We start from the raw sequence: 14,351 nt of genomic DNA on the forward strand, positions 1-14,351 counted from the left end.
GTGGGGGGGCGGGGATGGTGGGCTGGAGAGCAGAGTGCCCTGGGTGAGGCAAATTTGGGGCTGTGGCTTTGGGATCTGCGCAGGCCCGGAGGCAGGGGGATGGATGGATGGCAGTGAGCTGTGCTGGCTAGGAGAGCAGTGGAAAGGCTTTTTGCTAAACGAAATATTCAGCTCCAACGTGCATTTATTTAACACAGGAGAGACTCCCCGTTCCCCAGGAGCAGCCGGCCCTGCCCCTCTGCCTGGGCGCCTGCCGTCATGGGACGGACGACCAGGCTGGCAGGAGGGAGCTCGGGGCTGGAGTCCGATGCCCCGAGGACCCCAGAGGGGCGTGGCGGGCCAGCGCGTTTCTTCTTAGGTGTCCCTGGGACGTGCCTCTCAGCACCCAGGAGGAACTGAGCTGCCGCAAGCCTGGGCCCAGCTGCGTTCCCACTTCCGCGTTCGTGTTCTCCAAAACCAAACCACAGAAGAGCGCACTGTGGGCACTGATTTGGGCACCTGCCGCTTCTTTGTGGAGGCCACGTGGATTGGCAGCGCCAGCCACTGTGTCTCTGGAATGACCAGAAACGCGCCCTCCACGTGCCTCAGCCCACCTTCCACTCCCTGCGTGGCCTCTACACCCAGCCCGGGTCCCTGCTCAGCCAGGACCAAGGGCTCCTGGAGGGGTGACCGCCCTGGCCGAGGCTGTTACTCAAAGGCTAAAGCTTCAGTCGCACTGGACGAGGGGCCTGGGTTCAGACCACACCTGGGTGAGGGTCCATACGGGGCAGTGGAGGGCAGCCCGGCAACTTCCCCAGGCACTGTCACCCAGCCGGCCAGCATGGGGCCCCGGGATGGACCCGCTGGCAGCTCCACGAGGCTCCTCTGGGCAGGATTCCAGAAGCTGCTCGAGTCCCCAGCTAGACAGAGGACTGGCCCACAAGGGACCGCACGCGGGAACAATGTCTGCTTTGTTGCTGAGAACTCACGCCCGTGGGATTTCTGGCCTCGGCTTCCCGGGGCTTTGTTGGTTTTGAACAAAGTGAAGGGAAGTGGTCTTCAGAAAATCCCAGAAGTGATTATGCCCCAGTGGGGACTGACCGCGGAGGCCCTCCCTCCACAAGGCACCCTTGTGCCTCCGGGCCCAAGAGCAGGTGTCACCGGCCGCCACTCTCGAAGGTGTCCCGGGCTTCTGGCTCAGACAGACGAGACCTGCCACAAAAATGAGCCCTGCCTGCGCCTTAATGAGGGTCACCCACAAGGAGGGCTCCAAGCAGGCCAGAAGGCGGACTCGGGCTTCCCCGAGGGTGGTGCCCTGGCCATGGCTGCCCCGCGCTCAGCGGGCCCTGAGAACCTTCCAGGCCCAACGCCTCGTCCTGGCTGCGATGGAGACGGCCAACTGAGCCCTCTCGCTACACGAGTGACAAGGGCCTCTGAGGTCAGCCTGGTCGGGGACACCACGGGCTCACCCTGTGCCCGCGGGGGCTCCAGCATCCCTCCCCCAAAACACCTGGGAACACAGGTGCTTCAGATTCCAGAGTTTCCAGAGTCTAGAATATCTGCAGATGCTGACCACGGTCCCTGGGGTGAGACCAAGTCTGCGTTGATTCACTGTTTTACTTGTACCTGCCGCGCTTCGCCTGAAGGTGACTTCACACATCTCTCATCATTCTGTGTGAAGCAAAGCTCCTGGTGTGGAATTTCCACATACGACATCACGTCGGTGCTCAGGACGCTGAGGATTTTGCATCCTTTCAGATTCTGGATCTTTGGATTAGGGAAGCTGGACCTGGCCAGGGCTGGACCTCCAGCCCATACTGGCTTGCTTCCAGACAAGGGTCTGCCACCCCTTGCTGACCTCACCCCTCAGTGCCTTGCCCCAAAGCACAGGATGAATGGCGGGGCAATGAAATGAGTGATCCACCCCTGCATGGCGTCCACCCAGAGCTGCCCCCATGCAGTGCTGCCCACGGCAGATGCCAGCTGCAGTCTGGGCACCAGGCCATCAGTGGGTATGTCGAATGCAAGCCTCTAGGGCCTCCCCCCAGCAGGCTTCCAGGCCAAGGCCGAGTGTCCCCAGGCCACCTGCTCTGCCTCTCACTGGCTCTGGGGTCTGGTGGCCCACACTGCCCTCTGCCAACTAGGGTGACAGAAAACCTCCCTGTGCCCTGCCTGGGAGGGAGAGGGAGGGACGTGCTGCCTCTGGGCCAGCTGTGGCCATCGCTGCACCCATTGGAGCACCTGAGATACTGGCCCTTCCTCTCTGTGTGTCACCCCAGCAAAGATGCTCAGAAACACCACCCACCTCAAGACTGCCAAGGACCACACTGACCACCGGCTTGGAGACCGGACGTGGTGTGTGCCACGGGCCAGTGTCCAGGATGCTGTGAATGCGGCCTTAATACAGTGGTGGAGCCCAGGGTCCACCACATGGGACACCCCAGCCCCGGACCTGCAGCCTAGGATGGGCACCTGTGGGCAGCCTGCTGCCTGGGGAGGGGCAGGGCAGGGTGGGGCACTTGCCGCCATAGGCACCCCTTCCCCAGCAGCCTCCCCCTTCCCCACCTTCCCAGTTCAGAACGGCTAAAACCTTACAAGGTGGTCAAACCCCAGGGCCAGGAGTCTCACCCACAGCAGGCTGATGCCGAGGTGCACAGTCTCCAGGGCCAAAACAGGGGAGCCACCCCAAAAGGCATCCAGAGCAAGATGTGGTGCCTTCCAAGGCCAGCAATGTCCCTCTCAGTGCCCAGAGAAACGAGAGACCCCGGGGGGACATGCCCTCTCACCCTCACCGGGCCGCACCTCTCCCTCCCAGGGACATGCCGGGGCCCTGTGGGCCTGGTGTCCTAGCGGACCTCATGCTGGGGTCCCTGAAAGTGGAACGTCCCCACCACTGGAGTGTCTGAGACAGGCGGAAGGGAAAGAGAGCCCAGCCTCCGGGAAGAGGCCTTCCACCTGGAAAGCTCTGCAGATACACAGACAGACAGACAGACAGCTCTAACTTCGAGAGGGAGTCCAGGAAGACGCCCTCACGTGCTCTCAGATCAGAAGGACCCACTGTTGTCACTCGACTGGGAGGAGATGGGGAGAAAGGGCCGGAGCCGTGGTGAGGCTGTGACACAGAAAAGGCAGGGAGCAAGGAGCCAGCAGGGGACAGACAAACCCCGTGAAGAAGGGGGCCTCCCAGAGACCCCGACACCGGGAGGGAAACCACAGGACAGACGCCTGAGAACAGACAGCCACTGGAAAGAATGATTTCAGGAGACAGCGCAGGGTGATGGAAACAGATGAAAAACCAGGATGCGTGGCTACGGAGGAGTAGAACTGGTAAGGAACAGGGAGGACCCTGCAGCCACAGCCGGCGCGGGGGAGCGGAAGATCCCGCGAGCACCCAGGACAGCGCCCACGAGGGGCGACGAGGAGGACGTCCAGGCCGAAGCCGACCACCAGCCCGCAGGGAGAAGGCCCCAAGTGTGACCCAGGCGCAGGGAGACGCCCTCGAAGGCAGGACCCAGGCAGCAAGGAGCGCAGCCTCTGTGTCCAGCCGCGAAGCCAGTCTCCAGAAGCACAGGCCGAGACGGCGTCCCCCAGGATGGAAAAGAGAACCAGCTCCTCTGAAGCAACGGTCACGGCAAGACCCCAGACCAGGTGCACAGATGTGACCAGGGAAAGAGCGCCCCGGCCCAGGGAGCAGGGCACCTCTTCATGGCTCAGGTCCCTTCTCCGGGGACTTGCCCGCTTGGAAGATGGTTGGCAACCGAGATCACATTTCCAAGCTCACGCCATCACAGATGAGCACGGAGCAGAGAAGTCCAGTCGCCGGGGCAGGTGTCCAGGAGGTCCAGCAGACGGAGCTCGGCCTTCTGCTTCCTGGGCTACCCAGCATCCTCCTTGGGGACGGTGCCAGGACGTTCACATTCCCACGCTCTCCTTGGGGACGGTGCCGGGGCATGGGAGGCCGTGGCGCACTACAGGGAGAGGGCGTGTCTGGCTCGGGTGTGAGTCACGGCGCTGTGGCCATGGTCCGTGTTCAGAGCCAACAGTACAGCGTCCTCACAGAACACAAGGAGCTGTCCAGCAAGGAGCCCCGCGGAGAACGAGAACCTGCTGGACACTGGCTGAGCGGGCACTGCCCCCAGGACTCCTCCTCAAAAGCAGACAGAGCACTCAGCAGTGAGCTCCACCTGCTCAGGTGAGAACCCAAACAGGCGCTGGGAGGAGGAAAGGCCCCTCCCCTGGCCAGAACCCGGCAACGCAGGGAAAGTGTGGCAGACAGTGACCATATGCAAATGGTCCTGCGCCCCCAGGAGATGGCAGGCCCAAGGGGGCGAGGCAGGGAGGGGAGGGTGTGTGTGCGTGCAGGGGTGTGTGTGTCTGTGTGCGTGTGTGTGCATGTATGTGTGCGTGTGCATGTATGTGTGTGCGTGTGTGTGCATGTGCATGTGTGTGTGCATGTGTGTGTGCATGTGTGTGCATGTGTGTGTGCATGTGTGTGTGCGTGTGTGTATGTGTGCATGTGCATATGTGTGTGTGTGTGTGCATGTGTGTGTGTGCGTGTGTGTGCATGTGTGTGCATGTGTGTGCACATAGGCACCACTAGCTTCTCCCCTTCAAGCCTTCCTGCTCCTCCTCCCTGGGCGGCCTCCTTGGCACCAGGTGTGGTCTCCCGGGGGGGACCAGGGGAGTGGGGAAGTGTCATCCTCCACAGTCCCCTCTCCCCTCCCTCACCGTCCCCACAGCTACAGAAAGGACCCGTGGGGGTTCCGGAGCTCCAGGGAGTGGCCCAGATGCCGAGGAGAGAGAGCCTGGGTCCCTGAATGTCTGCGTGGATCAGAAGGCCCCACCTCTTGCCCGGCCAACCCTAGAGGCCAGAGGGAGAAGGGAACACGGACGTGTCGGTGCTGAGGCTGGAGTCTGCTCCGCGGGGAAGGAGCGGAGGGAGAAGGGGAATTGGACAGCAGAGGAGCGAGGCTCCAGCCCTCGGGGGCATCCTGCTCGGTTCCTTAAGGTGTCCCTGGACACGTCGTCTGAGACCTTCCTGTCTCCTTCTCTCCTAAGTTAAATAAAAAGCACCAACGAAGTGGGTCGCTCGCAGCGTGGGGTGGGCGTGATGCTGAGGGTGACGGACGCGGCTGGGGCGGGCCTCGGCACCTCTCTGCCTGCATTCATCCCCTTGTCCTGGGGATGCACCCCAAGACTCCAGCGGGGGGGCTGGCACTGCAGAGAGTGCCACCTGCTCATGCGATGTGTCCCTGTCACCTGTGACAAGGGCTACTTTATAAACTAGGGACAGTAAGAGAGAAGCAGCGACGGCTGGTCATAGAAAAACCAGGCAACACACGGTGGTCAAAGCTGCTTAGAACTTACGGGTTGTGTACCTTGGAGTTTCCCATACAGTATTTTCAGGTCATGACGATCGACACGGCAGGAAGTGAGGCCGCTGACAGGGGGCCACTGCTCGGGAATTACCTGCAGCAGTGTTCCTCAGGGGTGCCAAGTGACATAAGAAGAGAGCAGCCACACACCCAGAAGCCACCGTGTGCTTCCAGCATGGCCCAGGGCCTGCGGCACTGCAGGGGTTAGTTTGGGGGCCCTGGGTCACCCCAGCTTCCCAAGGAGAGGTGACCTGACTGACCTTGTCCTTAGGACAGTGAGGACTCTGCGGCAGCTCCAGCCCAGTGAGCGCCTACTGGAGACAGCAGGCCCCTGCTGGGCAGGGCTGGTGCCCCTGGGAGTCGATCTCCTCTAGCCTCCCTGGACCCAGGGAACCAGAGCCCTGCACAGCCTAGGACGCCAGACCCTGAGGGCACGGAGGTGCAGGAGAAGCCCCTTAACATCTCCTCTGATCCCAGAGCATGGACCTCCAGCCACTGTGCCCCCATAAAGGGGAACCCTTCTGTGCTTCAGGGTCCCGCCCAACAGAATCCTACAGGGGCTTCCCCAGCTCCTGCCATTCACCCCCCAAGAACCGTCTTCCTCCTGTCCGCCGTGCTGGGACCGCTGGGGTGGGACCGCTCGGCTCTACACACCCCCACGGGTGCTACGGGTGCTGGGAGCAGAGATGCCTCCTGCAACGGAACACGGTTCGATTGAGACAAAGCGAACAGCACCCAGGAAGCAGCAGAGGCAGAACAGACGGCCTCACGTCACGAGGACCCGGAATGTGCCCAGGCCCACACCTCAACCCTTCAAACACAGTGGAAGTAAAGTCTGGTCTTCTCCTTCGGGCTGCAGAGGCTGGCCCTGACCTCGCATCTGAGCACCGAGCTCAGCTCCCGTAGCCCAACTCCATGTCACCCCTGACCTCGGGTCTCGCCCCTGACCTCGGATCTCACCTCCGGACCACCCACTCCCACTCGCCATGCTCCAGCAGCTGCCCTCTCGACTGAGTCCCTGCAGCCCACAGAGACGGCTCCCCACCACCTCCACCACCTGGCAACCATCCGGCCAGTGCGTGTGGGCATGCCCTCCCCATGCCCAGAACAGCCGGTGGCTCGTCACAGATGCTCCTGCAGCCGCTGACTGTCAGCGGGCCCAGGGCACCCTCACGTCCACACCCCTGAGCAGGATGCAACCCCACACCAGGCCTGAACGCCGGCACCCACAAGCCAGATGGGAGACGCCTCCCGGGAATCAGCCCTCTGCTGGGGAGGGGGTGGGCCTGGGGGCGCTGTCTCTGCTCTGGGGCATCCGCAACCTCACGGGAGAGCCCTACCAGACACGCAGAGGAGGGAGGGACGAGGGTCAGGAGAGGGTGCCTGGTGACAGGGTGTCTTCGGAAACCGAATCACTGTCCTGTCCACCCTGTCCATCACGCCCACCACACCAGCCCCGGCCCCAGCACCAGTCGGCCTCCAGCGGAGGGCCACAGGCACCCGGACGCAGCTGATGACAGAGGTGGACAGCACAGGCAAGCAGCCACCTGAGGGCACAGGGAAACAGCACAGGGAAGGACACGGGGCCCAGGGCTGGTGGACAGTGGCCTGGCCAAGGCCAGGAAAGGCAGGGCTCATGGGATCTCCATGCTCCCGGAAGTGGGGTGGGCTCGGACATGGGGACCACGCATGCTGACCTGGAGCAGCGAGGGAGAGGCAGGCTGGACAGAGGCCAGCCCTCAGTGTCCACAGAGGTGCTGGCTCACACTGATCCCGGTGCAGGACGGCCGCCCGTCCCGCGGGCCGAGCACGCTGTAGTACGTGCTGTGGCTTGGGTCTGGTGTGCCTGTCTCTCAGGGTGGCTGGGTGGAAATCGGATCCTCACCGTGAGGTATTAACAGGGTGGAAACAATCTGTCTGTGGTGTCCAGAGCTGGGGCCTTCGGGGCCAGATGATCAGCAGTAGATAAGGTCACCAGGGTGGGGCTGGCGGACTCCTGGTGGCCTCATGAGAGCAGGGACAGACCAGACAGACAAGATGTGCTCCCTGCTTCCTCCACGTGGTGTCCCATGTTGCCTGGGGACTCTGCCCACAAAGAGGCTGTCACCAGAGGAGGCCTGTGACCTTGAACTCTTAGATCATAAGACAAAATAAGCCTCTTTACAAAGTAGCTTTCCTCGGGGACTTCGTCATAGCAGCGAGCGCATAGGGCTGATAGGCTGTGCGGTGAGCAGAGGCAGGAGCAGGGGACAGTGTGGCTGGAGGGAGGGGCTGGGTGGGCAGGAGGAGCACCTTGCCTGTGTCATCATCCCTGGGGGTCCAGGTTGGACCAGAGGCGCCTGTGCCCTCCAAGCCAGGTGGACGCTGCCCAGCTGTGGACAGAGGGTGTGCCCGGGAGGGCGCCGCCGTGCGCAGGGGCTCACCGTCTGCTGCAGGTCCTGGATGACCACGCGGATCACCAGCGTGTTGCCCTGGGTCTCCTCCATCCTCGCCCCGCTCGGCTTCTCCCCCGTGGCCCGGATGGTGTCGTAGACGGTCTCGTCTTTGGAGCTGTCGGACTCGGAGCCCATGGAGTAGTCGGAGAAGCTCTGGGCCATCTCGTCCTCACTGGACGTCGGGAGGCGCGGCATGGCTGCCAGGTCTCTGCCAGGAGAAGGAAACGTGAAGATTAAAGAGAGCCCGGGGGCTCCAGAGACCGGCCCTGAGGAGCGCAGGCGCAGCTCGGGCTTTGCAGGTGACACCACCCACGGTCGGCTGTGCACGTCCACGTCCACACACGGGTCCCTCAGGCGGCACGAATGCGGCGCCCCTCCCCCCCCACGCCGGGCAGAGGCAGCAGCAGCTGGGACAGGGACCTGAGCTCCAGCCTGAGGCTGCAAAACCCAGCGAGAGGCAGCCCCAGTGAGCTGGCGAGAAGAGAACAGGCTTAGGAGGCGTCACCAGGGGCCACCGGCACTTGGAAACTTCCACGTGAGGGGAACGGCTGCCTTTGGTTTTCTTTGAGGACAGAGCCGCAGGAGAGGAGGAGAAGTGGGCACAGGGTCAGATGGCAGGAACCCTCCCTGTAACGACCCCTGCTTCAAACAGCTCTGAGGGAACTGGGTAAAAATAGCCCAGAAAGACGGGCCAGTCTCAGCCAGGAAACAGCCTCTGGGACCAGGACAGGAGCAAACCCCGCGGCCCAGAGCAGGCTGAAGCCGGAGACTGGGGTCCCCAAGAGGCTGGGGCAGCTGGGAGGGCTCCTCCCCCTCTGTCAAGGGCAGTAACCACACCCAGCAAAGATCCAGCCAGGCTGCCCACGGCTGCCTTGGACCACGGGTCTCAGCAAGCATGGAGGACAGACAGATGCTGGGAGCAGGCACCGTGACCGTGACGCCCTCCGTTCCTGGGGTTCAGAAAGAACTGAGTGACGCTGGCTTAAACCGGGGCCTGGTGGAGGGCGTACCAAGGAGACCCAGCAACTGCACCTCTGCCCAGACTCTAGGAAGAAGGCCAAAGCCACCTGCCTGAGGAAGGATGTACAAAACCCAGCTGTCCCAGGAAAATGGGGACACGTGTCACCCTAATCATTCAGGGTCTCTTCTGCCCATGCGTATGAATGAACCCAAGCTACGTCTGGGTGACCCCAACACGTGACTCTGAGCCAAAGGGAGTCATCTACAGAATGATCCAGAAACCCCAGAGCCTGCTCTAGAGGAAGGCTGGGAGACACAGCCCAGTCCTAGACACAGTGCGCAGGGGCCAAGGCTGAACCCAGGACAGGCCTCCCTTGGGGGACGAAGTGGCAGGCTGGCCGGCCTCCAGCCCCATTCTTAGACGACAAGATGCCAGACGTTGACGGAGCCGGGAAGCGGAGGTCCCCTGTGTTGTATTTATGGCTGTCTCTCTCTGGGCTGGGGGCGGGAGGGCACAGAACCCCAAACACACTTCCCCAGAAGAACAGGCGGAACCCAAAGCAACTGAGAAGCAGCAGATGCAAGAAAAGTGCCCTGTTCTCCCCACACGGGCCCCAAAGCAGGACACGAACTGACACGGTCCCCTCCTCTCTGTTGGGGATGCAGGTTCGTCCCCAGAGACACCTCTGACATCAGCCTGAGACCCGCACAGCACTCAGTACCAGTTCTGACCACTTTCCTCCCCAGGCGCCGGCCACCTCACAGCCTGCCACCTGGGAGCTCAGCCCTTCCTCTCCCCGTCCTGTTGCATCTCTAAAAACTCCTTGTTCTCTTGTTGAGATGCCACCTAAGCTGCGTCACACTGAGGGACCCTCTGAGTCACTCTCCCCAGGCTTCTCCCATGGAGTGTGCCACAGTGTGACAACCGGGTCTTCCTGGAGCTCTCATCAGCCCCATTCACAGGGCCCCAGGCAGAGAACCTACAGGTGGGAGGGAAAGCTTTTCCAACTCTGCAGAAGGTCGGGGAAAGGGAGGGAGGGAGGGAGGAAGGGAGGGAGGGAGGGGAGAAGGGAGGAAGGAAGGAAGGAGGAAGGGAGGGGAGGAAGGAGGGAGGGAGGAAGGGAGGAAGGAAGACAGTCAGGTGGGTGGGTGGGTGCATGGTTGTCCAGGTGGGTGGTGTATGGATGGCTGATAGATACACGTATGGATGGAAGGAAAATTGGGAGGGTAGATGGGTGGATGAAATGGATGGATGAATGGATGAGTGGATCAATGGATGGATGGATGGATAGATGAGTGAATGGATAGATGGATAAATGGATGGATGGGTTGATGGATGGATGGATAGATGGATGAATGGGTGGATGGATGGATAAATAGGTGGATGGATGGATGGATGGATGGATGGATGGATGGATGGATGAATGGATGGATAGATGGATGGATGGATGGATAGATGAGTAGATGGATGAGTGGATGGATGGACAGATGGATGGATGAATGGGTGCATAAATAGGTGGATGGATGGATGAATGGATGGATGGATGAATAGTTGAATGGATGCATGGGTTGATGGATAGATGGATGGATATGAATGGATGGATGAATGAGTGGATAAGTAGGTGGATGGATGGATGGAAGGAAGGAGGTTAGGAGGGTGGATGGATAGATGAATAGATGAAGAGATGGATGAATGGATGAACTAGTGAATAGATAGATGAATGAACTGGTGAGTGTGTGAGCATATGGATGGACAGAGGGACGGGTGAGTGACTGAATGGACTGGTGAATGGGTGGGTAGATGGATGAGTGAGTGGGTGGATGTGGAGAAGAGGGAGAAGAACACTAACAAGATGCTGTAATTTGAGGTGCCTGCTGTGACCTGGTCACACTGGTGGAATGAGGGACTAACAATGGCCTGGAGATGGTCTGAAGTCAACAATTCACTGTTCTATTTAGACTCTTTCTGTAAATTAAAACCTATCTCCTGTGCGCCAGCAATGCACTGGATTTGCAGGGGGTTGGGGCGGCTGTGATCCAGAGTGTGCCTATGAGCGGCATGGGCACCGCGGTTCATGGAGCCCGTGACCCACTGGGTCTCCTCCCTCCTCACAACCCTCGGGCTGGCACAGGACAGCCCCTGAAATCGGGCGCGTGGTGTCAGTGGGCACAGGTAGGCTTCCCCGCTTCAGCCCTGCAGCCCATCCAACACTGGTGCTCTGCATTCTCGGGGGCCCGTGGAAATGCTGCCCATCTTTGTGGGCACCAGGCAGTGCACCAGGACTGCACAGCCAAGACAAAGGGGCCTGTGCACATGGCTCACGCTCTGGTCCCCACAGCAGGAGTGGGCTTTAGAAAACACTGAGCGTGCAGTTTCCCCATGAGATTTACCCGGTGGGACTTCGGGCTTCTGAGAACCACGGCTGCGGCCACCCCAGGCCCTCCGTGCCCACTGGCAACCTCCCACCAGCACTGTGCTGCAGCCACCCCGGGGCCACTGCCCTCCCTATGTGATGCACCGCAGCTCACTCTGGACCCGCCCACCTGCCCCGCGGCTGCTCTGTGTCTCGTGACTGGGGGCCCTGGGAGTGTGCAGGGAAGCCCTGGGAGAGCAGGACCGGACAGCAACCCGCCCCAGGGGTGGTCCCAGCTCAGCCTGTCACTCCTGCTGAACCAGCTGCAGAGCCACACCCCGCAAGAGGCCCCGAGCTCGTCCACCCTCCACCCCAGGCTCCAGGGCCCCGAGGCTGCAAAGGACCCTCTCCAGAAAGGCAGCTCCCCACTCACGGGAGTCACAAGATGGTGACCAGGGGCGTACTGAGGCTGGGGGCTGGGGTCAAGGGGGAGGCCAGGGGCCAGATGTGGGTATGACACGTGACATTTCAACGCTGAAATTCATTGCTTTTTAAGATTCAGTTTGCAGTCCACACACATGTCCCGAGCTGGGCCCAGGGGCCCCTGGCTGGTGACCCGTGATGGACACGTGGTCAATACTGTGAGGTGTGCATAACCCCCAGGGTCTTCTTCCCCAGTGAGGGGTGCAGCCTGGCTTGGCCTGCTACACCTGGCCTGACTCCAGGACACATCTCGAGCCCAGGCAGGGACAGCAGCAAGGAGACCTCCAGGCACCGCCCTCCAGCTGCCTGGCACATGCCCACAGCCCGCCCCTCGCACCGGCCCTGGGAGGTGGTCACACACTGGCAGGCCAGACACCTGACTACCAGGAGGGTCTTGGCCCTAACAGAAGGCTTGAGTGACCTGGCCAGCAGCTCTGTGGGAACAGCAGGCACCTGGCCCAGGAGCCTGGACAGAATTTAATGATTAACTCCTGGGTAGGGCTGCCGGGTAGGACAGAGGGCGGCCAATTACACTGGCATTTCATATGAGCAGCAGATGAATTTGGCACTAAATATACTCAAATATGCGCTAAATATGATTATGCAGGACGGCGGCTCGGGTCACACTCACACTGAACATCCATTCATGGTTCATCTGACGTCCAGACAGAAGCGGAAGGCCTGCGTGTCATCTGCATCACTGTGGAGGACACACGGGTTCCCTGACCCCCTCAGGACCAGGCTGCAAGGGAGTTCCCTGGGAAATCAGCTCCAGGGCAGAGGAGGGAGGCCCCCGCAGCATGGGGCACCCCTCCGTGTAACTATTCTCTCGGGGGACGCACCCAGCTATGAAGTCCCGGGGGTGAGGTTCAAGGGCTCAGACTCTTACATCAGCCCTGCTGCAGTGACTATTAATAAGAGAAAAGAAAATAAGCACCGAGAAGCAATTTCCACAAAGACTCGGTGCTTTGCTGCTAACCTGCTGCAAGAGAACATGAAACTTCCACTGGCTCATTAGGCCCCTAAAGGCCCCCGTGGACAGCGGCTGGGTTTCCCAGCGCTCACTCTTCAGCCATCATGGAAATATAAAAGCCGCCTCGGGACAGAAGACACATAATAAAGACACAAACAGAACTCATGGCAAGGCCACTGGGCCTTTGTGATCACCTGCAGGAGACAGGGGGTGCCCCGTGTGACTTCTACCTAAAGCACTCAAAGGTTTGATACAAGGGAACCTCAAAGAGACGCAGGAGGCGAGACTGTGTGACCACCTCCTTATTTTTTGCGTTCAAATGCATTCCATTTGCAGCGAGACCCTCCCCAGTGCTGCCCCGGGGCTTTATTTAGATAGACATCTAAAGTCAGGCCAGGTCAGAGCTGGTGGCAGGACACAGGGTGGCCAGCCCCAGGCAAACCTGCAGAACCTGCGTGGACCCTGGAGGAGCTGCGGTTCTGCCGCCATGGTTGGAAGCGGCTGCTCCTGCAGATCTGGGAGAAGACAGCGCTGACCGAGAGCTCAAGGTTCAGGGGGCAGGGACTCCGGGGAGAGGCCACTCCAGAGCCCATCAGGTGGAGGGGCAGAGGCCAAGATGGGTTCAACATCGTCTCTAAGGGGCAGCCTCATCTAAAAGTGGCTCCCACCCACCTACTGTGCCCACTACCCAGCAAGTCCCCCTGAGAGATGCAGCCCATCCCCTCTGCCCCACCACCAGAGCTGTGTCCTCACCCCCAGGACCCCTGCCCCAGAGTGACATGAGCCCCTGTTGTAGGTCAAGCCATGCCTCCTGCAAATGCACAGAGGAGTCCCATCCCCAGCCCGTGACTGTACCTGGACCGAGCCCTTTAATCAGTAATCACAGTAAACAAAGGTCACATGCATAGGCACTAAGCCTGTGTGAGGTCGTCCCAAAAGGTGATGAAATTCAGACACACAGAGAGATACTGGGAGCCTGCATGGGGTGGGGACCGCGGTGAGAGAGCCAGTGAGAGGGACCTTCTATAAGACAATAGATAAGAAACACAGCTCCCCTCAACCCACGCACAGCTCCAGCCACACTGCCGACCTGGGGGTGAAAAGCAAAGCCACAACCCCTAGAGGAAAACACAGAGTGGTGCCGTCACACAGCGTCCCCAGCGCAGGCCTCTGGGGCTCCGCGGGTCCCGCGGGAGGCGGGTAACGAGGGGCTGGTCGCGGTGGCTGAAGCAGCAGTGAGCACCCAGATGCCTCCTGTCACCCTCCGGAGGAGGTCACGAGTCCTGAGTTTCGCTCCTTCCACTTTCAAAATGCGTCCATCTCTGTGGCCACCTCCATCTCCACCATCTCTGCCGGAGTCAAAGCTCTCTCTTATGACCCAGGACCCTGAGATGACATGAGCCCACCTGGACAGTCCCCTCCTCACACAGACAGAGCCTTCTTGCCAGATGAGGCCACAGGTACCCGGAGTCCTGGGTGTGCCGGGGGCCGAGGGCTGGCCTACCATCGTCTGCTGGAAGAATCAAGGGGAGGAGCAGCCTTGTTTCCGCAAGGCCCAGGGCACAGGCAGGAGCTCAGCGGCACTGACACTTCTGTTGGACACGGCAGGGGGAGACCCTGGACAGGCCTGCAGCCCAGGATGGCGGGGCATGGAGAACCTGGAGGAGCCCCATCGCACAAAGGAAGGGACTCTGCCTGCAAACAGCAGAGGACATCGCCATCCACTGCAGATGACCCTGAAGGGCTGGTCACCACAGGAAACTCGCCCCAAAGGCACCAGGAACACAGGCCC

General features: G+C 60.8%; 1 protein-coding gene across 1 annotated transcript in view; it reads right to left on the reverse strand.

Moving 5' to 3' along the window:
- LOC125618060 (SH3 and multiple ankyrin repeat domains protein 3-like) overlaps nt 1-14,351 on the reverse strand; it is a 65,749-nt gene that overhangs the window by 30,538 nt on the left and 20,860 nt on the right. The window contains exon 2 of the mRNA XM_048807615.1: nt 7,778-7,997. Within this exon, the coding sequence (XP_048663572.1) occupies nt 7,778-7,997 (220 nt within the window). The remainder of the gene's footprint in view (nt 1-7,777; nt 7,998-14,351) is intronic.

Source organism: Marmota marmota, unplaced genomic scaffold, assembly GCF_001458135.2.
Source record: "Marmota marmota marmota unplaced genomic scaffold, marMar, whole genome shotgun sequence".
In the NCBI taxonomy this organism is placed as follows: Eukaryota; Metazoa; Chordata; class Mammalia; order Rodentia; family Sciuridae; genus Marmota; species Marmota marmota.